The sequence below is a fragment of the Marmota flaviventris genome, chromosome 18 (assembly GCF_047511675.1).
Source record: "Marmota flaviventris isolate mMarFla1 chromosome 18, mMarFla1.hap1, whole genome shotgun sequence".
NCBI lineage: Eukaryota > Metazoa > Chordata > Mammalia > Rodentia > Sciuridae > Marmota > Marmota flaviventris.
The window spans coordinates 37,476,786-37,501,354 of NC_092515.1; the positions used below are offsets into that span (position 1 = coordinate 37,476,786).

Sequence of the window (24,569 nt, forward strand, 5' to 3'; positions counted from 1 at the left end):
AGCAAGGATCTGGCTCCTAGCTCCTGGGGTCAAAGGGCAGCACTTTGAGCCATCCTCGGGCCAGCTTCCTGTTTGGCAGGAAATGGTCCCTTCCCTGCTGTGGCGACTTCAGGGTGGGGGCTGGAGGGGCGGGAAGTCATCCCCCAGGGGCCCTGGGACCTCTGCCTCCGCAGCAGCAAACCCCACTGGCTGGCACCGTTAGCCAGGCTTAGCTCCCGGCTGGGCTCCTGGGCCGCCTCTGCTCTCCTCCTGGGCCCAGGGCTGGGGTGTCCCTGGGCCCCAGCACTTGGCCTCAGGGAGACCTCACCACTAGGCCACATTTAATGCACTCCTCCCCCTGGTGGGGAGCCCCTTCCTCAGCCTTACCAGACTCCTGGTGCCGGGCTCAGCCCGCCTCTCCTGCACACCCCAGGAAACAGGGCCTCACCCCCTTCTGCTAGGGCCTCCCCAACAATGCCGCCTCCCACAGGAAGCAAGCCCTGGTGGCTCAGAATTCGCCCAAAGCACTTCAACCCCAGAGGCAGGTCCCCCCTGAGTCCCACCTTGACTAGAAAGGTTCCCACTACGGTGATCCCAACAACCACTCCCATCAGGGTTGCGATGATCTTCTGGTTATGGAAGGTTTCAAAATTAAACATCAAAAATAAAATAAGGGCTGGGGCTGTGGCTCAGTGGCAGAGCACTTGCCTTGCACGTGTGAGGCCCTGGGTTCGATCCTCAGCACCATATAAAGGTAAATGAATAAAACTTATTATAATTTTGTGGCCATAAAATTATTGTAATTTAAAAAAATAAAATAAAATTACCTGTAATGTTACTATTCCTAGAGCGGAGCTGAGGGAAAGAGGGTACAGACACAGCTCCCCATTACTACTGTGTCTATGTTTAATGTGCTTACGACACAGTACTGACTGTGCCACACCTCCCTCTGGGTGAACTGCCATTGATCACCTGCATTTCATCCCTGTGCCCAGCTGGCCACTCCCTCCTGTCCAGGGCAGACCCCCAAGTGCTTTGATAATAACTAACCTTTATGTCTCTGGAGAAACTCATCAAATTCTCTTGAAGACTGTCATTGTGTGAGACCACTTGGGGAAACTAAGGCTCAGAGAGGACAAGTAACTTTCCTGAGACTGCACAGCCAGTGAGGACCAGAGTAGAAATTTGAACCATCAGGTAGCAGAAGTGCAGTCTCCACTTTTCCACATGGCTGCGCACAGCATCTCCTCCTTCCAGCTAGGATGCTCCTTCCTTCCTTCCTTCCTTCTCACATTCATTCATTTTTTAAATTTTTATTTATTTTTTTGGGGAGTACTGGGGGTTGAACTCAAGGGCACTAGAGCACTGAGCCACACCCCAGCTCTATTTTGTATTTTATTTAGAGACAGGATCTCACTGAGTTGCTTAGCGCCTCGCTGCTGCTGAGGCTGGCTTTGAACTTTCGATCCTCCTGCCTCAGCTTCCCGAGCCGCTGTTGGGATTACAGGCGTGCGACACGGCGGTGGGCTCATTCATAAAAAAATCATGTCACTTGATGCTCCTGAGCTCTGGTTCAGTGTCAGGTGCAGGCTGACGCTGACCCCCATGTCCCCTCCTGGGTCAGCCACATTTTTAGGACTCTGCCCCAAGAACTTGAACTCCATTTATTACAAAAGACTGGGTTCTTCGCATGTATTATGAACAGCTCCTGCCAGACCACCAAGGCAGCCCAGTGGGGACCCCAGCAACCTTCCCCGGACAGGCTCCACCCTGTGTAAATCCTGGATGCTGGGGTCACCTGGATTGGGCCCACACAGTCCTGGACGTGCATATGACATACATGAGGCAGGAGTCCCTTCCCCAGGCGACCTGTGAGGCCATGGAGGGAGGGATGGTCCATGGTGGGAGCCGTGTCTGCACCCACGGCAGCACAGGCAGCTGTGCCCCTTCATGTGGCTGGTCAGCCTGGGGGTCTGTGGCTTCCGGCCAGTCCTGCCCAGCCCTGGGAAGTTCTAGGCCACTTGGATCTGCAGGTCCTCGTCCTCATCTAGGTCACTGGCTCCATCCCCGGCCTCCTCGGTGCCAAAGCGGGTGCTGCGGATCTTCCCGAAGAGGGGGGCGTTCTGCTGCTGCCTGCGGAGCCTGCGGGGGGCAGAGGGTGAAGGGTCAGCACGGGTCTGCCACCTCCTGATAACGTGGCTGCAGTTGGGTTGATAGTGGCTGCAGCCTGACAGCGGCCAGCACCTTGTGTGACCTCTGCTCTGTCCCTGGTGGGGACTCAGGGAGGAGCTACTGTCAGCCTAATTATAGACAAGGAAACTGGGCCCAAAGACGCTGAGTGAGTGCCCCCAGTCACAGGGACAGGCGGCCATGGGGCTGGGCTCTGGGGAGGGGGCTTGGAGAGGTAAGGACCTGGTTGAGGTCACACTGCAGGGCTGGGGTCCCAGGCCGGGGTCCCAGGCCAGCCTCCAAGAGCAGAAGGAGCAGGGTTTGGTGGTGGGGGAGGGAGGGGGGGTCTGAGCCCCTCACCTTCCCAAGGTCAGCGGGAAGGTGCTCAGCCCTAGGTCCTCCTGTCAAAATTCCTGAAGCCAAAAACGTGGAGGCCAACTTGGCCTCTAACAAGAGCCAAGGGAGGAAACGCCCCGCCCCGCCCGGCGGCTTCCTGGAAGGCATGAATTATTAACGAGCGGGGAGGGGCCGGCGCTCCATTACCGCGCAGTGATTTGTGAGCTGTCTCCGAACATTAAAGTATAAAAAGTGGGCAGCTAAAACGAGGCAGCGGTGCTGGGTGGCCCTGCCCGGCCCCAGGGAGGCGCCCGCCTGTTGTGAGAGTTTCTGGCCCCTGAAGAATGTGGCTGAGACTGCGGGGAAGCCCTGGACTAGAAGGCCTTTGGAGGGGTGTGCGCGGCGTGGGGCAGGCACAGTCTGCCCAGGTTGGGCTTGACCCTTGGTGGGCCCTTGCGCGACACCAAGGGCATCATCATCTCACGAAGCTGGGGAAACTGAGGCTCAGTCAGCCACAGCACAGCACTGTCCAGAGCCTGGACTCTCAGCCGTGAGCTGAGCGCACGGCCTCACATAATACATGCTCAATAAATATGGGCTGCTGATGACGGGGTGACCCTGCAGGGCCGCCTGCCATCTGCGTGGCTGTGCAAGGGCTTTCTCTCTTGGGCCTTAGTTTCCTCCTCTGCCTGCCCCCTCGAAAAAAAGACCCCTTCCCTCCTTTCTCTTTCAGAAGGAACAGGCTGCTTCTGGCACAGTATCTAACCGGCAGCCGGGGTAGTCATGGTGGTAGTAACAGCAGCAGTTAGATCAGCATTGATTGCGCCAGGCGCTTTCATAAGCATGAATCAGCCCACTGAATTCTCCCAATGGCCACGAGGTGAGAACTATTCTCACCCCCATTTTACAGTTGGGGAAACTGAGCCAGAGACGCTAAGTGACCTAAGACTACCAAGTGCCTCAGCACAGAGCATGGACCTTCCACCACCCAGGCAGCCTGGCTGCAGGTAAGAGAAGGCAGGTGACGGCCTGGCCAGTGCCGGGCACAGGGCGGGATGCGGGTCAGTCCTGTGGCCCTGGCTTCCCAGCTGTGGGAATGGGGAGGGCAGGGCCCTGAACTTCTCCACCATCTCCTGGCATTAGGGGAAGTGCAGGGAGAAGGTGTGACTCTCAGAGGGCAGAGTGTGCCTCTGTCAGAGACCCTCTGTCTCACTGTAGGGGCTGATGGTCCTGTTGGCACTGAAGGTCTCACCTGATATTAGGGCAGGGCCTCTGTATTCCCTGGCCTCCAAACCCTCAGATCCCTGCTGGCCTGGAGTCACCCCAGCCCTGGGGGCTCCTTGTTCTGTCCACGATGCCCAGCCTGCTGGCCCTCCCAGGGCTCTGCTCCTCGGGCCTGACCTCTCTGGCCAGGCTTCCTGCCCTTGCTCCCGCCCACAGCCTGCCGATCCAGGCCTCCAGCTGCTGTGGCTTCCTGCACCCCCCTTGGCTTCCTGGCCCTGGCCCTTCCGGCCTGGAAGGGACAGGATTTGGGCCCCAGGACCCTTCCTTCCCCGTCCCTGCTCTGGCTCTGGGGGGGCTCCGGGCCGGGCAGGTTTCCCTGAGCCACACCTGGGCCGCGGGCCCTGGCCACGCAGAGGCCCCTGTGGCCTACCTGGACTGCAGGTGCTCCAGCTGCACCTGAAGGTTCTCGCTCTGCTCCGTCTGCTCGTCCAGGGACCGCTGCAGTTTGCGCGCCTGGTTGTGGGCCTCGTCCAGCTGCGGGGTGAGCAGGGACCAGAGCCCAGGGGTCACTGTGGGCAGGGACAGCCAGGCCAGACACTCCTCCCCTCCACTGTGGGGCCGTGTTTGCTCCTAAGGCCTGGCCTGAGGTGCTGTCACTCCTGTGCCCTCCCCAATCCACTCATCCTCCAGTGTCCCCAGCCACTGGTCCACCCACCTGTCCCCTCAGCCTGCATGGAATGCCCACTCCCCTCACTATGGAAAACCTAATCAGCGCGCTCCACCCGCCTCGTCCTGTGCCCACCTCCCCGACACCCCCACCCCCACGAGCCCTCCCTCCTTCCCTCTGTCCACTCCTTCTTCTGCCCATGGATGTGGTCAGCTGTCCAGCTATCTGACCACGGTCTACGCGTCCAGGAGCTGTCTGTCTGTACACCTGGAGTTCACCGATCCTTCCCCCAGTGTCAGAGAGCTGCTCTCTGAGCCCCTCTGTCCACCCTCCCTTCTCCTCCTCCCATCCACCTGTTCGTCCCCCCAGGGCACCCTCCTGGTCCTCTATTTGTGCCGCCCACCCCTGGTCCATCCACCACTCACCTGCCATTGCCTGGTCTTCCTCTCCCCACCCTCCTGGCCCCGCCCCGCCTGTCCATGCATCCACCTGTCACTCCCCTACCCACCACCCGAGGACTTTGCGCCAGCCCCCAGGGCCCCAGCACGGCGCACAGCAGGGCCCCGAAGTCCCACTCCTCCTGGGGACCCACAGCTGCCCGGCCGCAGTACTCGCCTCGTCCTCAGCCTGGGCCAGCTCCTTCTTGAGCTCCTCCACCCGCAGCCGCAGCTTCTTCACCTCGGCCTCGTGCTGCTCCACCCGCCGGTTGGCGTGCGCCAGCTCCGCCACCTTCTCCTGAAACTGCTTCTTCAGCTTGCCGTGCACGTGCTTCAGGTCGGCCAGCTCCTGGGGGTGGGGGCGGGGACAGGGAGGACCCAGTGTCACTGGGCGCTGGGCCAGGGAGTCCTGGGGGTCAGCAGCTCTAGGGGAGTGGGGCGTCTCCTCTTCCTGCTGCCAACACATGGGCATTATGGTCTGGAGAGCAGTGGAGGTGCCATCTAGGGAGGTCTGGAGGCTTGGGAGATGAGGCCAGGAAGGAGAAGGCTGGGCTGTGGAGGACCCGGCTCCCCTTTAGACGAGGAACTGAGATGCCCCAGGATGCCCAGCAGATGGTGGAGCTGCAGGGCAGGATTTCTCAGGAGGGACAGAGCATTTACAAAGCTGGGTCTGAGGGTGACTGAAGCTGGGGAGAGGGCATCTGAGGAAAAGAGGTCAGAGGTGGGAGTGCCCGGAAGAGGAGGACCAGCCAGCAAAGGTGCCCAGCCCTCAGCACTGGAATCTGTTTTCCCTTCTGCAAACAGCATCATCCTTTCTCTCTGCCAACCTGATCCTGGTTCCTGTCTCCGTCATTTCTCGCTTCCTTGGGCGCAGCAACGGCCTCCCCTGGCCCTCCACCCAGCACAGTGGGCAAGAGGGAGGGCAGCCTGCCCACACCTGCCTCCTGCTTTATTTACTTATTTTCTGTGGTCCTGGGGATTGAACCCAGGGGTGCTCTACCACTGAGCTATATCCCCATCCCTTTTTTATTTTGAGGCAATCTTGCCAAGTTGCTCAGGCTGGCCTCAAACTCGTGATCCTCCTGTCTCAGCCTCCAGAGTCACTGGGATTACAGGTGTGAGCCACTGTGCCCAGCTCACCTCCTGCCTCATGTACCCTGGTCCCCTTGCTCACCCCCTCCAGTGGTGCTGCCCTAATCATTCTCATTATTCTCCAGTTCTCTCCTCCCCCCAACCAAGTTAGCTTACCAGTTAACCTCTGCTCTTCTTGAAGACTCAGCTCAAACCTCACTGACTGCAGGGAGCTTTTCCAGGACCCTGGGCCTAAGCTAGGTTTCTGGGTAGCCTCTCTTCCTGCCACAGCTCTGGAGCTGTGACCAGTATGAGCATATATGACAGTGAGAATGATGCCTGCATCTCCTGAGCTACCAGCTCCGGGAGGGGCGGAGAGGTCAGCCACCTGTCTGCTCACTGCTACGTCCCCAGCACCTAAGCAAGTGCTTAATACATGCAGCTACTATGTATCACTGGGACTGACCCATAGTAGGTGCTCAATAAATGTGGCTGCTAAACCAACTGGTCTAGCATACGGGGGGGACTCAATAAATGCAACTATAGGTTGAGCTTCTCTCATCAAAAAGGCTTGGGACCTAAAGTGTTTCATATTTCAAATATTGCAATCTTTATATGCATGCAATGAGGTATTCTGAGGATGGGACCTAAGCCTAAAGATGAATTTTATTTTATTGGCACTGGGTATTGAACTTTGGGGTGCTTTACCACTGAGCGACATCCTATCTCTTTTTTTTAATTTTTGAATTTTGAGACAAGGTCTCCCTAAGTTGCTGAGTCTGGTCTTGAACTTGGATCCTCCTTCCTCGGCCTCCTGAGCTGCCGAGTTTACAGGTGCATACTACCACACACAGCTTGCACATGAAATTAATTTGTGTTTCTTCTACACCTCATGCCTCCCTCACCGGGGCCGACCATAATCTCATACAGCATTCTGATGGACCTGTGTTCTGACTGGGACCATCAAGTCAGGGGTGGCCTTTGCTGGTGGGCCTTTCAGATTTCAGGTTTGTGGATTAGGGACCCTCAACCTGTACAGTGGGGGTTCTGGATGGGCACCTTGTTCTTCTCGAAGAGCGCCGCCTGGCTGGCCCGCAGGTCGCAGTCCAGGGCGCTGGCTGTTTGTCGCCGCCGCCGGGCCAGGGCCTCCTCCAGGTCGCCGACCTGAGCGCGCAGCTTCTTGTTCTCCCGCTCCAGGCCCAGCTTCTCCGTCTCCAGCCGCTCCCGCCGGCCCCACTCGGCCGCATTCTCGGCCTGCAGACGCTCCATCTGCGACAGCCGGGACGGAGTGAGCCCCTGGGGGAGGGGGCTGGAGGCCCCCACCGCCCCGAGCCGGTTCGGGCTGCAGGAAGTCAGATCCAGCTGCAGCCGCTATATTAAGCCGAGCGTCTTCCACGTGCGCAGGATGTGGGGCGCTTCTGGTCTTTGCGAGGCGTTGGGGGGATCCCTGCAGACTGGGGGATCCTGGGGGCGTGGCTGACCCCCACCCACCCACCAGAGCAGGCCTGGCTCGGCTCTTCCCAGTGACTGCCGATGGCGGGGCCCCTGTGCCCCAGGCCCCGGGCCGCTCACCTCGCCCCGCAGCTCAGCCATCTTCCGGTCCATGCTGGAGCGCGCGCCCAGCTCGTCCTCCAGGTCCTCGGACATGCGGCCCAGCTCGTCCTGGTGCGCCTCCTTCAGGATGCTGAGCTGCAAGGACACCGCCCAGCCTGTTTACAAGAAAACCGCGGGATCCATCCCTAACAGGCCTGGGGAGGTGCTCAGCAGAGAGCCTTGGCCGTGCCCACGTGGGGACAGGTGTCCAGACAGGCCCTGACTCTGACCACTCTGCCATTTCCACTGTCGCCCGCTTCCTGCCCCTTACCATGGAGCCCCCGAGGGTTCACCGTGGCCTCCTCGCCATTCTCCAGGACAGGGTGCAGCCGGAGCTTTGAAGAGGGCCAAATTCCAAAGGATGCCCCCCCCCCTCCGCAACACCAAAACCCCCTTTGATGGCTCCCAGGGGGTACTTGGGACAAATCCAACTCCTGTGATCTCAGGTGTCCTGCACAATGGGAGTCCGCTTTCCTCAGCCTCATTTCCCACCGCTGTCCCCTCGATTACTCGAGTTCCTGCCTATCACGTGGACTCTGCATGTGTGCCTGGAACATTCTGAGGTATTTTGCAGGATTGACTCTTTTTATCCCCAGGCCATAGCCTAAAGGCCCCCACCCTGAGGAGGCCTCTCCTGGCCACCCGGCCTAGTGGCCCACTGGAATTGCAAGTTGAGGGGACAGGCAGCACGTCCATCTTCTGTCTCTGTGTCCCTGTGTGGCCTAGGTACAGCAACCCTCAGCATGCACTGATCTAAACACGGCTCTGCAAGCAGGTGCATCAGAATCGGTCGGGGTGCTTTTAAAATACTACCATTCCCTGCTGGCCACCAGTGGGACCCGGCATACTGCTGCTCCACGTGAGCTTGACAATGAGACTTAATCACACCGAGGGAAAGGCCCCAGATGCAAGACAGAGAATTTCTGCTAAACTGTGTATTTGTGTTTCACTCACGTTTCTTCAAATGATTACTCTTCACAAGTTGAGGAGATTAATGAGGTAGGGTTCTGGACTCAAGCCCCTAAGATGATGGATGATTCAGGAAGGAAGGGAGGGGGTCTGCTTCTTGGACTTTTAGGAGCTTCCCTAAGAGGTTCTAAGGGACGACCAGACTCCTCCAGGGCACAGCCTCAGGTTGTGCATCGTCCCAGGTCCTCCCACCTCTGGGAACCCAGTGGATCCAGCCTGGCTTTCCCTGGCTGGCTGTGCCCCCTGGTGGCCACTGAGGTCTGCACAGGAGGCAGAAGTGGCAGCCCAGCCTTTCCTGAGACCCCTAATTGCAGTGGTCACTCCCCTCTACGGAGCCTCAGTTTCCTCCTCTGTAATATGGGGATGTGAGGACCAGTTCCTTCGACTGCCACGAGATCCAGCACACACCAGGCACCCAAGGAACATCACACTCCATTCCTTCACCCTTCGTCCTGTGAGATCTGGACCACTTTGTGGCCTCACCTCTCACTACTCTCCAGCAACACTGGCCTTCTCTGTGTCCTTCACTCTCTAGGCTTGTTCTGGCCACAGGACGTTCGCATTTGCTGTGAACAGCTGCTCCCATCCCTTCTGAAGGATGGCTTCTTCTAACCCCTTGAGGTCTGGCCTCAAATGTCACTTTAGAGAGGCCCTTCCTGGCCTGCCACTCCTGTGTCTCATGACATTATGTGTCTGGTTATAGCCACCCCCCTGCCCCTGGCTTCCACAGGTAACCTCCTGAAGGTACCCTGATACCCAGAACCACTGAGGAATGAATTCTATTCTGTCTCTCATCCCAACTCCCAAGATTCAACAGCGTGTTTCTGCCACCTCCAGGAAGACCCGCTGTCCCCAACTCACTTGCTTGAGCATCTCCTGCTTGGTCTTGCTCAGCTCCTCATACTTGATCTTCCACTGGCTGAGCTCCCCCTCCAGCTTCTCAATGTTCCTGCTCAGGGCCATCTTATCCCTGGGAAAGGAACAGGAAGGGGCAGGCAGACACCTGTATTTCTGTTTCAATTAGGACATTGCAGGGTGGTGGGCAGTGCTGGGGATTGAACCCAGGGCCTTGTGCATGTGAGGCAAGTGCTCTACCACTGAGCTACCTCCATTACCATTAGGTGGATTTTCATTTGTTTGGTATTTTTGGCTTAAACAGCAGCAATTTATTGTCTCTCAGATTTGGAGTCTGGAAGTCCAAGGTCACATGCTGGCAGAGGTGGTCCTATCTCGGGCTGTGAGAAGGTACCTGTTTCAGGCCTCTCTCCTAGCTTTTGGTGGTGTTCTGGTCACTTTTGCCACTCCTTGGCCAAAGAAGCAATGACCTCTGCAGAAGCATCACCACAGGCTTCACCCTTACAAAGGCGTTTAGTTCTTTTACCCACTGTGGAGCTGGCGGCCAAACCCAGGGCCTTGTGCAGGCTACACAGCTCTCTATCACTCTCTCCCCCACCAGAACACACGCTCCACAAAGGCAGGGACTTGTCTTATTTATGGCCGTGTGGTCAGGACTGAGCACAGCGCCCGTCCAGAGCAGATGTGAGATGTAATATTAGGATGAATAAAGAAAAACCTGCTTTGGTCCTCCAAAACCCAAGGCTTGTGCCTGAATAGCACCCGCACCTTAGCAGCTCTCCGGTGCCGTCACACTGACTTTCCTTCTGGCCCAGCCCCCAGTCCCTGCCTGCCCCCCGACTCACTCTCGCTCCTTGAGCAGCACCTTCTGGGACTCGTCCAGCCGCAGGCGCAGGGCGGTCAGCTTGGAGGTGTCCTCCTCGGTGCTGGTGGTGTCCTCCCAGGGTAGCCGGCTGCGCTCCTGGCGGCTGGAGCTGCCCCGAGGGCCCCCAGACCCCAGGCTGCGAGCCTCCCAGCAGCCCTCGGGCTCCTCTGGTCTGTTCTTCAGGAGGGTCTCCACCAGCTCCAGGTCCTGTGGGGACCAAGGTGGGGGCTACAGCAGTGGCCACTGAACCCCGGCCCTGGAGGCCTTTCTCCTGGCCTTTCTAGACCGTGGTCTGGGATCAGCGTGGAAGTCACGCAGTGTCTCTGGGCCCGGTTTCCGCTCCTGCAGCCTGCCTTGAGTCTCTGGGAAGAGGGACACCCTTCACCTCCTGGAACTGCAGACAGACACCAAGGTTTCCTGTATCCTGGGAGACTCCCCAGGAAAGGTGCTGCGTTTCCTGGTCACTGGACACACACAGACGTACAATGGCACCGGTCAGAACCAACGCCGAGGCTCAGGTTCCTCCCAGGGCTTAGGAAGATCCCTCAGAGGAGTCCCAGCTCTCCAGTCCTGTTTTTTAGGGGCAGACGCTGAGGTACGTGGAGGACAGTGGCTCCGGGGAGTCCCCAAGGGGTGATCTCTTCCTCCTCCTGGATCTCAGATTATCGTGATCACCTGGCCCAAATCCCCTTTTCACAAATTGGGAAACAGGGAGGGAAGGGACTTGTTCTGGATCACAGGACACGGAAGTGGCTGTCAAGAGTGTAAGCTCAGACTGCAGACCCAGGGCTCTGCCCCCGGTCCCCACAGCCTCCTGACTATGATCATAACCAGAATGAATATTAGGCAGGAGCAGCACTGTGAGGCCCTAAAAGGGACGGGAACCTCTGCAAATACCAGGCCAACTTGGGGAGAGGTGCCTCCGTCACCAGAGGTGGCAGTGCCCACTCTAGCCCACAGAGAGGGGGCTGGGCCCAGACAAGGGGCTGCCAAGATGCTCGTCTGGAAAGGGGCTGTCTGAGTCTGGAACTGGGGAGCAGAACCAGGACCCTGCCTCAGGTGGCCTTCTGGAAACAGGCCTGCTGGCCCAGCGGCTCTGACCATTCATGCTCCAGCCATACTGACTGTCAGCATCTGGAGCCAGATGGCCTGGGTTCAAACCCACTCTAATCACCAGCTTGGACCTTGGTTCTGACCCTTCCTGTGCCCTGGGTCCTTAGAAGGACTGCGGGGATAGACTAAGTAATGTGCACACAGTGTTTAGCAGGCAGAGGCACTGGGCATAGGCACTGGGCCAGGGGGCGGTTGTTGCCATTCCCCGAACCCCCCAGGCCCTCTCAGCCTCTGATCTTTGCAGTTTCAGTGCCGTCTGGTATTTTCCATGGCTAATTCCTGCTGATCTTCCCAGTGTCAGCTAAAATGTAGCCTCTTCCAGGAACTCCTCTCTAAACCTGCCACTGCCCCCACCCAGCCTGGCTCAGGGACCTCTTCCGTGGCTCCTAGTGCCCTGACAGCCCACCCTCAGCCTAGACTGGTCCATGTTATCACCATCCCCTTGCTATTCAAGTTTGACAAATGAGTAGATTCAGCTCTGGTACTAATGATTTTGTGGAATCCCTCTCCTGCTGCTCAAAGGAGAGGGTTCTCTGGTTCTGCTGACTTCTCAGGTGTGGGACTAGAGGGACCAACAGAACCTGGGATTCTCTCCCCTGAGGATCAACGGAAGGAGGTGATCCAGAGCCCAACCTGCAGACCACCCCCGCCGCCCAGGTGGCCTGGCCCTCACCAGCTCCTTTCGAGCCCTGCAGCCCTGACTTCTGACCAGGTCCATCAGCCTCACTCACTTCCAGACCCAGGCAAAAGGCTGGCACCTCCTCCCAAACCGGACTTCCGCGCACCTGGCTGCCCTGGGGCCTCTCCGACCCGACGTCGCGCACTGGCTCATGCTCCCGCTCGGGATCCGGCTCTGGGCCTTCATGTATCTTGTCCGCGGCGCCTCGGGAGCCCCGCAGCAGCGCCAGCTCGCGGCCCCGCGCCTCGCACTCTCCCTGCGCTTCCTGGCGCTCGCGCCGCGCACCCGCCAGCTCCTTGGTGAGCGCGTCCAGTCGCTGGCGCAGCTGCCGCACCTCCTCGCGCGCGCGGTTGCGCTCGGCGCGGACCTTGCTCCACTTCTCGCGCCAGTTGGCCGTGCAGTCCGACCACCAGCGCATGGTCTTCTCCATCTGCGCCGCTCGTGCGCGTGCCTCCTCTAGCTCCCGCAAGCGCAGCTCCTCGCGGCTCTCCCAGTCCCCGTCGGCCAGCAGCGTGGACGGCGGTGGCAAGGGCAGCGCGGGCGGCGGCCCCGGCGAGGGCGTGCCGCTGGGTGGCGTGGGGGGCAGCGAGTCGATCGGCCCCATGCGCTCGGGCGACGGGCTGCCCAGGATGGTCAGCAGGCTGCCCTTGGATAGCTGCGGGGACTCGGCCAGTCGGGGACTTGGCCCGTGACTCATGGCGTGGCCAGGGGGGTGCTGGGCTTGAACTTGTGGCCGGGTTCAGTAGCGGCGCGGGGGACGCCTGGCGTTACCACTGTGCATGATGGTCACGGCGACCCACTGCTTGCCAGGCCATCAGGTAGAGATGCCTCCTCGTATCTGAGGGAGAAGGCAACCATCATTAGGCTGTGACCATCGTAGGTCCATAAGATGGGCCACAGCGGCCCACTGGCAAGGGAACAGCCCTGGCAGAGGGAGGTGTGTTCCAGGGCAACCAGTGAGAGAGGCAGGCCTGGCGAGCAAGGGCCTGCAGATGCACCCCGAGTCCCTTCCCGCAGCAGCTCAGCTGATTTGAAACCTGCATTTGCTGTCCTTGACCTCCATGGTGACATCTCACACTGAATGTCTTGTAAGACTGGCCCACCTTCACACACCCTAGGCTCTCATCCTGCAACTCCTCAGAGCTATCACCTCCTCTGGCCACCCCTCAGGCCAGGCCCATCAGCCCTGCCCCATCTCAGCTAACACTAACCAGCTGGCTGGACCATTTACCGGAGTCTGCTCCCTCACTTCATCCCAGGCTGCCAGTCTGCTAAGGACAGGGGCTGGTCCTGGCCACTGTTGTAGTTCAAGCACCATAGCAATGACCATTTGTATAGGGCTGATGGCAGCGGGTACCATGCCCAGGACTGTCTGTGAATTACCTCCTGTGTTCCTCTCAGACTTGAGGTGAAAGTCATGGCCATTAACCATGTCTATGAATTCAGATCCAAACACCAGTGCAGAGTTGTTGAATAAAGGCACTGGCTGGCGACAGTGATGGAAACAACTTTAGACCAGGGGGTTCTGGGGTGGCTTCTCCACTGGAGCTGCCCTCTGTGACCTCCTCATGGTGGCAAACACCTCTGTATCTCACCCAGCCTCCCTCTTTGCCCAGCACTGGCTCTGTAATTCATAGACAACACCCTCCTTTTTTTTTTTTGGTACCAATAATTGAACCCAGGGACACTTAACCACTGAGCAACATCCCAGCCTTTTTTTATATTTTATTTAGAGACAGGGTCTCGCTGAGTTGCTTAGGGCCTTGCTAAGTTGCTGAGGCTGGCTTTGAACTCACGATCCTCCTGCCTCAGCCTCCTGAGCCTCTGGGATTATAGGTGAGCGCCACTGCCTGCTAATATCCTCCTTTTAAATAAATGGATGCCTGTCCTTCTGTGTCCCTAACATGCCTTATGACATCAGACTTTCAGGCTAGTCATACCTGCCCCTAAGACCTGCCCTTTGTGGTGGGACTCCATATCAAACTGTGTGTCCACCTCCTTCCAGTCTCCAGCCCTCGATGTTGGCGGTGTATCTAATGTGAATGGGAAGCTGACAGCGCTGTGCCCCACCCCCCCCAGCCTGAGAGGACATGGGAGGTCTCCTTCCTTGGGTCCAAGGCCCGTCCCCGCCCAACCCACCCTGCTAATGCTGTCCTCTCTCAGGGCCTTCCCCCTGCTGTAGTCCATCCTGGCACTCCCCCCTCCCTGCCCTCTCTTCTCCCTTTTAAGGCCACACAGAGTGGCCCACACTTGCTGTCCTCCCTCCATCCACTCCCTGGCCTCTCATGGGCCACCCCACTGTGTCACCATGTCCTCTCTAGCTCCTGGCACACCAGCGCTCCTCTTGCTTGCATGCCTCTTTCAGGACGCTGTCCTCCCTCCCTCTGGCTGCTCCTCTCAGCCCAGCTGGTCAGTTCCCAGGGGTGCCCCTCAGTGCTGCTGCCACCCAGCAGCCTGGGCCCTTCTCCTGCTGCCCGTGCCTGGCCATCTCTCTCATACTTCAACTCCTTCAAATCCACTGTCCACAGCAATAGCTGGAGTGGCTTTTTAAGGACCCAAGCCTGGCGCTCACGCCCCTTCGCTCATTACCAAAAGCCAGAACCCCTCTCCCGCTTCAATCCCAGGCTCACTCCCCCCCACCCCCCCCACCCCCGGGGCCCTCCAGCAGGTCTTCAGTGGCAAAGGAGCCACAGCCCACGGAGCCCCTGCGTGTCATCTGCACCGCCCTGTCTTCTAACCGGGCTCATACTCCATGGTCCTGATCTCTCCCTTGCAAAACCCAACAGCCCCTTCCCCAGGCAAATGCTGGCCTCGCTGCTGCTCTACACGTCTTCCTGCTCCTGCCTTCGCCCGCACAGCCAGGCGTCCCAGGTCTTGCACCACCACTTTAAATCCCTGACTTTTGTGTCGTGGCTCCTCAGGGACCCTGCTACGTTCCTCTAGTCCTCTGGCTGTTTGTTTACTATTTCACCAGACAGGTACTCTAGGCCAAGCTCTGCCACCAACTTCTGGGTCTTTCTAGGCCTCGGTTCCCCTCCCTGTACAATGGGAGAGGAGTAAGGAAGCAAGGTCCTACTCCCCCCACGGCTGGCAGTACGGGGGCTTTCACCTGGGCCTTGCACATGCTAGGCAAGTCCTCTTCCACTGAGCCCTGGCCCTTTATTTTTAAAACTTTGAGACAGGATCTCACTAAGTTGCCCAGGTTGATCTTGAACTTGTGATCCTCCTGCCTCAGCCTCCTGAGTAGCTGGGATTACAGGCAGTGCCACCATGCCTGGCTGGAGCTCGGCACTTCTTCATGAGGTTGCCTCAGATTTATCTGGACAGTTGAAATGCAGCTGCCTGGCCCTAGTGCCCAGACAATGATGCTCAAGAGGTGTGAGCCTGGGAATTTTAGGAGTTCCAAGTTTGGGACATTTTAGTATTTTATGTGGTGCTACCTTCTCACCACCCAGTTTCATACACACAAACACTTGTCCTGAGCCAACCCCACCTGTGCAGCCACACAGAGCCAGGCCCCAGTTCCAGAGGGATCCCTAGCAGGCCAAGTGCCCTTGTGATCAGGGTCTTTGCCTGTACAGTGGGGTAGCTGGCCTTGAGGTCCACTGGTGCCCAGACATCTGTGCACACACAGACACCTCTGCAGACACACATGCAATCCCATGCACATAAACACACCAGCAAAACACAACGAGACTGACCCACGTGCACACACAACTACATGGTCCATGGAGAAGCTCACCTGTAGACTCAGACTCACCTGCAGACACACATCATGTCAGCCTACCCACAGAACACACAAAGATGTCCTCATCCCTAGAAGCGGACACAAAACTCACATGCCTCCTCTCCCCATCTTCCTGGCCCAACTCCACATGGAGAAGTTCTTGGAAAAGAAAAACAATGTGTGCGTCTGTGGAGAGGGGGAGGGGTGGCGGAAACCCAGTGGCAGCCCCACAGCCCTCCCGCTGGTGCTGGCCCAGCCTGTCTGCAGGGCCCTTCCTGTAGCCCCTAAGGTAGCCATGTGGCAGGGAGGGGCACTCCACATCCTCTGCCTCTGAAGTTGCCAGGCCTGGCGTGGGGCTTGGCCAGGACCGGGGTGCTGATTCCTTCCAGGAATCCAAAGCCGGTGGCGCAGGGGCAGGGCAGGCGCCACCCACCCAGACCCCTAATGGCTTCCAGGCACCCACGCAAGAGGTGGGGGTGGGGGCTCCAGTCATTCCTTGTTCCCCTTCCCAGCTGCCTGGCAGGGTTCTCCTGGGGGCTGGAGCAGCGGGAGCAGGGAGACTGGGGAACAAGCCTCCTTCCTTTCCCCTACAGGGCCTGGAGAGGTGTGCGCATGCGTGTGGGGATGGGTGGGGGCAGAGGTCCTCAGGTTGGTTTATGGAGAAGCCCATCCCACTGGCACAGCAGAAATCCTGCACGTGTGCGTAGACCCAAGGGCAGCCAGACCTGTCTAGCAATGCCACCCCCTCCATAACAGCCTTGGGGACTCCCAGAGGGGGCAGATGCAGCTGAGGCACAGGGAACAGCTGTACAGGTAGGCTCCAGCAGTGACGCCCTACCCACCACCTCACCTTCCCCTTCCCACCACAAGGCTCAGTGCATGGGGAGCTCCTATGTGTGGGTGGCGGGTTGATTCCCTTAGGGTGTCACCACCCCCAAGGAGCAGGTCAGGGTGGGCCCAGCCACCACAGGCCCTCCCCGCTACTGCCTCCCTGGGTTTCTGTTCAGGCTACCCTGAGCATTCCGAGTGCCCCTCCCACTCTCCAAAACCCCCACCCAATCTTCCAGATCAGTTGCCACCACCACCAGGAAATGCCTTGATGTCCCCATTCCCGTCCCCCACCTGGGGGGCACAGCCCAGTAACCTCCCACAGTCAGACCTGGCCAGCTGCCCTCTCATTTTACAGTACGGATTTCACCCACCCAGAAGGGACACTTGGGCAACCTAGAGCTTCTAGGACAGGCTCTGCATACAGCAGTTGCTTAAAGTTGGCTGATGGGATGGAGAGCAGGAAGGTGAACCATGATCTTGTATTCCATTAGTGGGCAGTGGATCTGAGTGGGAATCCCAGCCCACTGTTGTGTTCACTGCCTGTCCCACAACAAAAGCAAGAAGGTTTGAATCCAACATTCACTACAGGCTACAGCCTCAGCAGCCCTGCCCCCAGAAAAAGACCAGGATCCTCTTGTTCACAGATCTGTCTAGAATGTCTCTTCCCTCCTTTCTCCATCAGCAAACTCCTGCAGAGCATTCAAAACCCCAGCATCCACTCCCTTAGGAAGCCTCCCTTAATCTCTGTGTGCAGAGTGTTAGTGCCCCCAAGCACCAGGTGCCTCTCTGGGTTTCATTCATGGCCACACTGTGAAGTCCATGAGAGCATGTGGTCTTGCAGAGCCCAGCTTACAGCAGACGCCGTGTGAATGCTACCTGGGCTGATGGATAGAAGAGGGACCATGCTACTGTTAGGATCCCCTTGTGACCAGGGACAGTGTGGAAGGGTTGAGCCATCTTGAAAATCAGAAGTCGGTTTTCAGCCAGGCTCTAAGACAGGTAGGTGTCTGAACCTGTTTGTGACCAGGTCAGAATCAGAGGTGATCTCATGGCCACTCAGGGTCTGGCCTCTTGCCCAAGGAAGCGTGACAACTTTGTGTTTTGTCCTTAATATGTATGGGTACGTCTCTCCATATCCACTGAGTTGTGAGCAATGCTAAGACCTGGACTGCGGCCAGCTGACGGGATGGGGGGCCCAGAAGCACTGACTGCTCCTCCCAAGAACACTCAAAACCCCCTGTGTCCTCCCAGAACCTTTCAGGTAGGGCTGTGGGGCAAGCCCAGGGCCACAGGCCTGGCTGCGGGCAGGGAGCAGAGCCCAGCAGGAAACCACAGAGAACAGCCTGATTGGATAAGTGTAGGGCCCACGGCTGGTCAGGCCGCAGGCTGTGGGCACCTGTCCCTCTGACCTGCTGCCTACACTCCAGCCGCTGGACCTCCAGAGGAGAACTGGGAGGCCAGAAAACTGGTCTCCAGGCTGGAACTGAGCCCAGCAGTGGGCACCCTGGCTGTTCCCAGCTGCCCCCCATCACAGACTGAAGAGCCACAGTGATATCCTAGATGACAGAATGGAACTCCTTTCTTTACAGATGGGGCAACCGAGGTCCAGAAGGACAGCTATGTGTCCCTGCACATCGTGTACCAGAAGCAAAACCAGGACAGGGAACTGGGGTATTGGGGTTGGTTTGCCTTCTCTCCTGGGTCGTGACCACCTTAAAGGGACAATGCCTCTGGGAGCACCTATAAAATGGAGTCCTCAGGTACCAGTGGACAAGTCCCTGGCCTCTCAGGGCCTCAGTTTACCTACCTACAGGGTAGAGAAAGACATTAATAAGATTCCTAAAAAGATCTAACCAAGAGGCGGCAGGACGCGTGCTAAACCGAACCAGTCCAACCCCCACCATCGCTACGGAGAGTGGGGTGGACAGGGTTACTATCCCCACTTAAGGCAGACAAACCGCAGCCCCGGGTGAAGAACGGGCTAGTCGCGATCAACGCTGGTACCCCGGGAACGGTGGGGCGACTGAGGCCCCCTCCCTTCCCTTCGCAGTAAGCCGTGGCTCCACCTGCCCCAACTCCTTCCAGAAGTTAGTTTCCAGCTTCCCCAGTCGACTTGGTCCTCACTTCGCCGCCCCCTTTGCTATCGCCCGGGTCCTGTGCGCCCCACAGCGCCCCCTAGCGGCGGCCCGCGGGTCTCCGGCCGGCGCGGGGCGGCCCCACCCATCCCACCGAAGGGCCCCCATTGGCCACCGCCGCGAGTCTGGGCAGGACTCCGCGCCCCGATTGGCCAGTGCCGCCCGTCCATCCCGCATTCGCCATGGTGACCACGTTGGGTCCCCCGGGAGAGTTCCACATTCCGCCCCCGCCCGCCGCCCCCTCCCGCCCGCCGGGCCCCCGCCCGCGACATTCCGAGGGCGGCCCCCTCCCCCACTGCCCCTCCTCGCCAAGGCCCGGAGCCCCGGGAGGTGGGGGAGTCCCCCGGGGGAGGGGGCCAGAAAGTTCTGCTCTGAGTTTGGGGGCTGCTGCGGGCGCCCCCAAGCTCCCCTCTCCTCCAGTCCGCCCCCAACTTAACTCCTTCCCTCCCACGGGAGGCTCGCGCCCTGAGCGTGTTCCCGCACCGCGGTGGCTTCCCGCGTCCCACCCCGCGGTCCCCGCTCACCTCCGGCCGGGCTGGCGCTGGCTCCGGACGTGGGCCCGCCGCGGCTGGGTGGAGCGGGCACGGGGCTGGCTGCGGCCGTCGCCGGGAGGGCCGAGGGAGGGCCGCCGAGTCTCCTCCTCCCTCCCGGGGGGAGGCGAAGGGGGGGCGGCGGGGACCCCGGCGCGAGCGCCCGCCGTGGCCCGGCTGCGACCCCGGCCCGCGGAGTCACTGGGTTGGGGGACTCCAGCCTGACTGCAGGCCAGGGGCGAGGGGAGCGGGGCGCGGGCCGCGGCGGCGGGCCCTGCTGGAGAGCAGCAGGACCCCGACGAGGCCCCACCCTCGCGTGGGGGCTGACGCTGGCGGGGACCCGAAAGCAGATCGGGGGCCACGGGGCTTGCTTTCCCGAAGTCTTAGGTTGCCTGAGCGCCAGCGACATGCTAGGTGTCCCGGGGCAGAAGTGGGCACCGCGGTCCCCAGCTCCCAGGTGGAGGAGCGGTGACTCTTGACTTTTGTTAATTGCGTTCTTTCAAGTGCCAGCGATGTAACCCAGTAGACGTGGGCCAAGGAGTCTGTGCCCTCCCTGGGGCTCAGTTTCCCTTTCTGTACAACAAAAGCGTTGGCCAAATCAACCTTACGCCTGTTGGGAATAGTGGGGACCTGGCCCTACTTGTGGAGACTTCTTTAAGATGTTCTATGGTGCTTGGGGGCGAAGGGACACGTGCAGGACCCTTTAGGGCTTCCTCTGTCTTGGCAGTAGGGTGACTGCTGTTTTGACAGGCAAGGAGTGTTGAGAGGATGTCTTCTGATCGCATCCTGTACCCTGGAAGTCCGTTTGAAGGTGCATGTATTTTTAAAAAGAGGACCCAAAACTTAACAGAATTAAAGGGAACCCCGCTGGAATGGGTTATTACCTCGAAAAAGTAAAAATGACGATGTTTATTTTACCCCATCACTAAAAATATGGATTGTAATCTCAACCACGCACAAGCTAGAGTGAAGAATGAAATCGAATGCTAATATTTGAAGGCCTTTTTTTTTTTTTTTTACCCTAACAAAGTTGGGTATGTAAGCATCCTTCCCTTCTAACACTTTTTTTTTTTTTTTTTTTTTTTTTTAGCTAGAGGATGCTTTTTTTGCAAAAATTTGAGGGCTTCCTTAAACCTGAGGATCACTCTGAATCCTTTGAAGGCCCCACCTTTCTTTTGGGAAGGTCCCAGTCACTTCCTTTACATTTGTTCTGTGTCTCTGCGGTCATCCACTGCTGGGTTCTCAGTATTGCTCCCATCTGCTTCATGAAATCCCACACTTTTTTGCAAGATTTACAGTTTCACTTGTGGATTCACTTGCTGTGTATGTGTTCTGCGTGGCGGCCTGCTGACAGCAGCTGATAACCAACTGGAAACAGGTTTTGTGGGAATACAAGTTTGGAGTTTGGTTAACATGCCGATTACTAACCTGCACAGCATGTGGCACTGTGCTGGCCTTTGCTTCCTGAGCAGTTTGGACCTGTGAGATCTTGACATTGAGAACTCAGGACAAGGACACCCCGTTTTTAAAAAGTGTGGTACTGGGGATTAACCCAGAAGCACTCTACTACCGAGCTACACTCCCATGCCTTTTAATTTATTTTTTATTTTGAGACAGGGTCTCACTAAATTGACTACGTTAGCCTTGAACTCAGCCTCCCGAGTTGCCTGGATTACGGGTGTGTGCTACCATGACAGGTTTTAGGGCACACAACCCACAACCTTTTTTTTTTTGGTACCAGAGATTGAACCCAGGGGCACTTAGCCACCGAGCCACATCCCCAGCCCTATTTTGAATTTTATTTAGAGGCAGGGTCTCATTGAGTTGCTTAGTGCCTCACTGTTGCTGAGGCTGACTTTGAACTTGTGATCCTAACTGTCTCAGCCTCCCAAGCTGCTGAGATTACAGGCATGCACTACTGTACCTGGCTTAGTTTTTTAAATTTTGAGACAGAGTTTCACTAAATTCCTTAGAACCTCGCTAAGTTGCTGAGGCTAGATTTGAACCAGTGATCCTCCTGCCTCAGCCTCCAGAATTGCAGGGATTAAGGGCATGCACCACTGCAAAGCAGGGCATGCAGCCTTTATGTTGGGGAAATGAAGCCTCAGAGAGGCTCTTGACTGGGATTTACACAGGGTCTCACAGCCAGTAAGTGACAGCCTTGAGCCAAGTGCCAGGAATTCTTTCCCAGAGTCTTTGGAGATGGGGATAGACCAGAGAAGGTGGCGAGGCCGAGTTGGTATACATAAACTCTGCCTATAACTTCATCACGATCGGGCCCTCTGTGCAAGAGACGGTAAGGAAGATCCCTGATGGGACATTAGAGCAAGTGAGTCACACCGTGAACAAGTAACAGGGTGAGGTGAGGTGGGCTGGGAGGAGGGAGACCCACTCACTCATAGAACCCAGATGAGTGCTGGGCAGCTCACAGAGTTACCTAGTTTCACCCACGCTGTACGCTGGGTGTTGCCACCGCCCGTTCCATCATGAGGAAAGGGAACCAGAAGCCAAGGAGTTGGCCCCAGCTCTTACCAGGACGCCTCAGAGCCCACATCTGACTCTCAGTTTTACCACTGCCACCCTGCTCCTAACATTGCCCCTTAGGCACTTCCCCCAAATGCAATACTGGTTTCTCCCAGGGGCTCTGGCAGAGTATCTGTCCCCAACTCAGGACAGCAGGGTTTTTGTCTGAGGCGGTAGACCCCATGCTCAGCAGTTCTCTCCTACACCCAGGCCCCTACTTTCAGCCACCAACACAAAGCACTTGAGCCCCTATTTACTTGATGTTTTTCTTTAAGTCATTTCACTTTGGGGGGGTATAAGTGCATTTTAAAGGACTATTTCATATGACTAGGGTAAACAGAACTCTGTACTAGTTGCCATAAACAGAAACAAATCAGAAATCAACAGCATGCAAAGCCAACAACGTCATTCAAAGCTAGCTAGACATTTTCTCTTTGTTAGAAAGGGACGTGGTTGGCACATCCTTGTTCAGAGCAGCAGTAGCCAAAAGGTGGAAACAGCCCAAGTGGCCCTCTGCAGACGCGTCCGTCGGATGAAGGAACATGGCATATTCGTACAGTGGAATATTAAAAGAGTCAACGTTCTGGTGTGCTCACCATGGGTGAAACTTGAGGCCATTGTGCCTGGTGACATAGCCAGTCACCAAAGGACAAATACTGTACGATTCCACTCGAGGGAGGTACCTAGAATAACCAAATTCATAGACAGGAAGTAGAATGGCGGTCTCCATGGGGTTGGGTGAATGGGGAGTTTTTGTTCAATGGGGACAGAGTTTCAGTTTGGGAAGATGGAAAGTTCTGGTGACAGCCACACATCAGTGTGACTGCACTTCATGCCACTGAACTCTATACTTGAACACGGCTAATGTGGTGAACTTCATGTGATGTATATTTTATCACAATAAAGATATAAAATTAGGTATCTTATTTTTGAGGTCTAATAAAAGACAGAAGAGCATGGGGGGGCATAAATGAGTGTTAGAAAGAGGCTACATACAGCTGGGTGCAGTGGCACACACCTGTAATCCCAGGTGCTCGGGAGGCTGAGGCAGGAGGATTGCTAGTTCAAAGCCAGCCAAAGCAACTTAGTGTGGACCTAAGCAACTCAGTGAGACCCTGTTTCTAAATTTTATATCATATATATATATATATATATACACACACACACACACACACACACATACATATATATCCAAAAAATGGCTGGGGATATGGCTCAGTGGTTAAATGCCACTTAGTTCAATCCCCCGTACTAAAAAAAAAAAAAAAAAGAAAGAAAAAGAAAGAGGCTACTACACAGAGGCCCCTGATTGAGAAAGACTTGGAAAGTCGAGGACTTGTTCATGGTGTGACTCAGTTGCTCTAATGTCCCACGAGGGACCTCCCTTTCAGTCTTTTGCAGATCACCAGGCTGAGCAGCCCTCCACAGGGAGACTTCATTAGGGATGGCATGTGGCCCTCCATCTTGCCTGGGGGACTGGGCAGGGCACTGGCATGCCTCCCTATGCTTGGCTTCCAGACGGTTTTGTGGGGCAGCAGAGGCAGAGAAGCCTTCTGGGAGGAGGTGGGACTTGAGCTGAACCCCTTGGGTGGAGAGGAGTCTGTCCAGGACTGGGTGTGTGTGTGTCATCTCCCTGGGATGGAGCAGGGAGATGGGCACCACCAGAACTGGGTGGGAGCAAGTTGGATGGGTTAGACTGAGAAGGCAATAGGGAGCTACTGCTGGCTTTTGAGCAGGAGAGTGTCTAGGAGTGAGTGCCAGCTGGGGGGTGCAGGGCCAGGTAACCGGCACTCCCGGCCGAGTCAGGGCACAGTGAGGCTCTACAGATGCAGCCTAGGACACAGATGGGCTGGCAGGGGGCAGGCCTCTTCCTGGCCCCTGAGAGTAGCTGTTCAGGCTCCCATGTAGTGTGAGAAAGCAGGACACTGGTGATTTAATCCTAGAGGTGCCAGGAGACTTCAGACGGGAAGAGCCTAGAGGTCAAGTTCTGGGTTATGGTCAGAGAAAACCAAAGTACAGTGCCTGGGGGTGTAGCTTAGTGGTAGAGAGCTTATGCTGGGTTCCCTCCTCAGTACCACAACACAACGAAGTACCAAGAAAGGCCAGGGCTGAGCAAGTCACCCAGCAGGGGTGTGGCCACGGAGTCAGGACGCGGTGCACTGGGGTTCTTGCAGTCTTTGCACTGAAGCTGGGGCTGGGGACATGGCTGCCTTCTGAAGAGCGGCTCCTCTCTCCTTCCCTGCAGAGCCACGGGGCCACCATAGAGCCTTCTGTGCTAGGGCTCATGCTAGAGGGCTAAAGAGGGTGGGACAGAGAGGAGGGAGGCCGCGGCGCCTTTCTGGTCTCTCTCTGGCTGCTTCTCCATCTTCCTCTGGGCATGGACCAGCACATTCTGTAGCTATGATTTCCCCAGGGAGTCTGGGTGGGGACCAGGCAAGAGTCAGCACCCTATCTCCCCCTAACTCTGCTGCCAGGGAGCTCTGCTGCCTGGGAGGCCCTTCCCTGAGGGTTCTGCTACTGGGTAACATAGGGCCAGGTCGCCTTCTCTTTGGGCCTCAGGTTCCCCCTGTGTGTGAATCATAGTGGCCTGTGAAGCACATCCGGTGACTTTGCCAGGCTTGTGGTAGATAAGCCCTGCACGAACCCCCACCCACGGGGGGGGGGGGGTACCGTCATCATCTCCAGAGAAGAAACTGAGGTTTGGAGAGTTGGGGTTCTTTGCCCCAACTCACCCAGCCCGAACGGTGGTACTTGCACCCAGGCAACCAGAGCCAGCCCTGGCCTGAGGTCCCTGCCATCGCCAGTGGCCTGGATTCTCAGGTCAGGCGGGGCTCCCTCTGCCTTTTCTGCAGGTGGAGAAACTGAG

The 24,569-nt window shown here is 57.4% G+C and overlaps 1 protein-coding gene across 2 annotated transcripts; it reads right to left on the minus strand.

Moving 5' to 3' along the window:
* Positions 1–1,628: 1,628 nt before the first annotated feature.
* On the minus strand, positions 1,629–19,260 carry Ccdc102a (coiled-coil domain containing 102A). Of its 2 annotated transcripts, none has more exons than XM_027939165.2 (9): positions 19,175–19,260; positions 12,064–12,795; positions 10,146–10,372; positions 9,307–9,415; positions 7,456–7,572; positions 6,943–7,152; positions 4,991–5,161; positions 4,139–4,242; positions 1,629–2,121 (listed from the first exon to the last, which is right to left on the minus strand). In XM_027939165.2, the coding sequence occupies exons 2-9, from the start codon at positions 12,652–12,654 to the stop codon at positions 1,992–1,994; spliced, it is 1,659 nt and encodes a 552-aa protein (XP_027794966.1). In that variant the 5' UTR covers positions 12,655–12,795; positions 19,175–19,260; the 3' UTR covers positions 1,629–1,991. The 2 variants fall into 2 exon arrangements, with proteins under 2 accessions (XP_027794966.1, XP_027794965.1); XM_027939164.2 differs by having other exon boundaries at positions 12,010–12,795.
* Positions 19,261–24,569: the final 5,309 nt, after the last annotated feature.

Coding starts and splice junctions, on each gene's coding strand:
- Ccdc102a (XM_027939164.2), bottom strand. CDS start 12,654: ATGAGTCACGGGCCAAGTCCCCGACTGGCCGAGTCCCCGCAGCTATCC. Junction 10,373..12,009: donor CCTTTTGCCTGGGTCTGGAA/GTGAGTGAGGCT, acceptor TGGTCCCCACAG/GACCTGGAGCTGGTGGAGAC. Junction 2,122..4,138: donor CTGGAGCACCTGCAGTCCAG/GTAGGCCACAGG, acceptor TGCCCCCCGCAG/GCTCCGCAGGCAGCAGCAGA.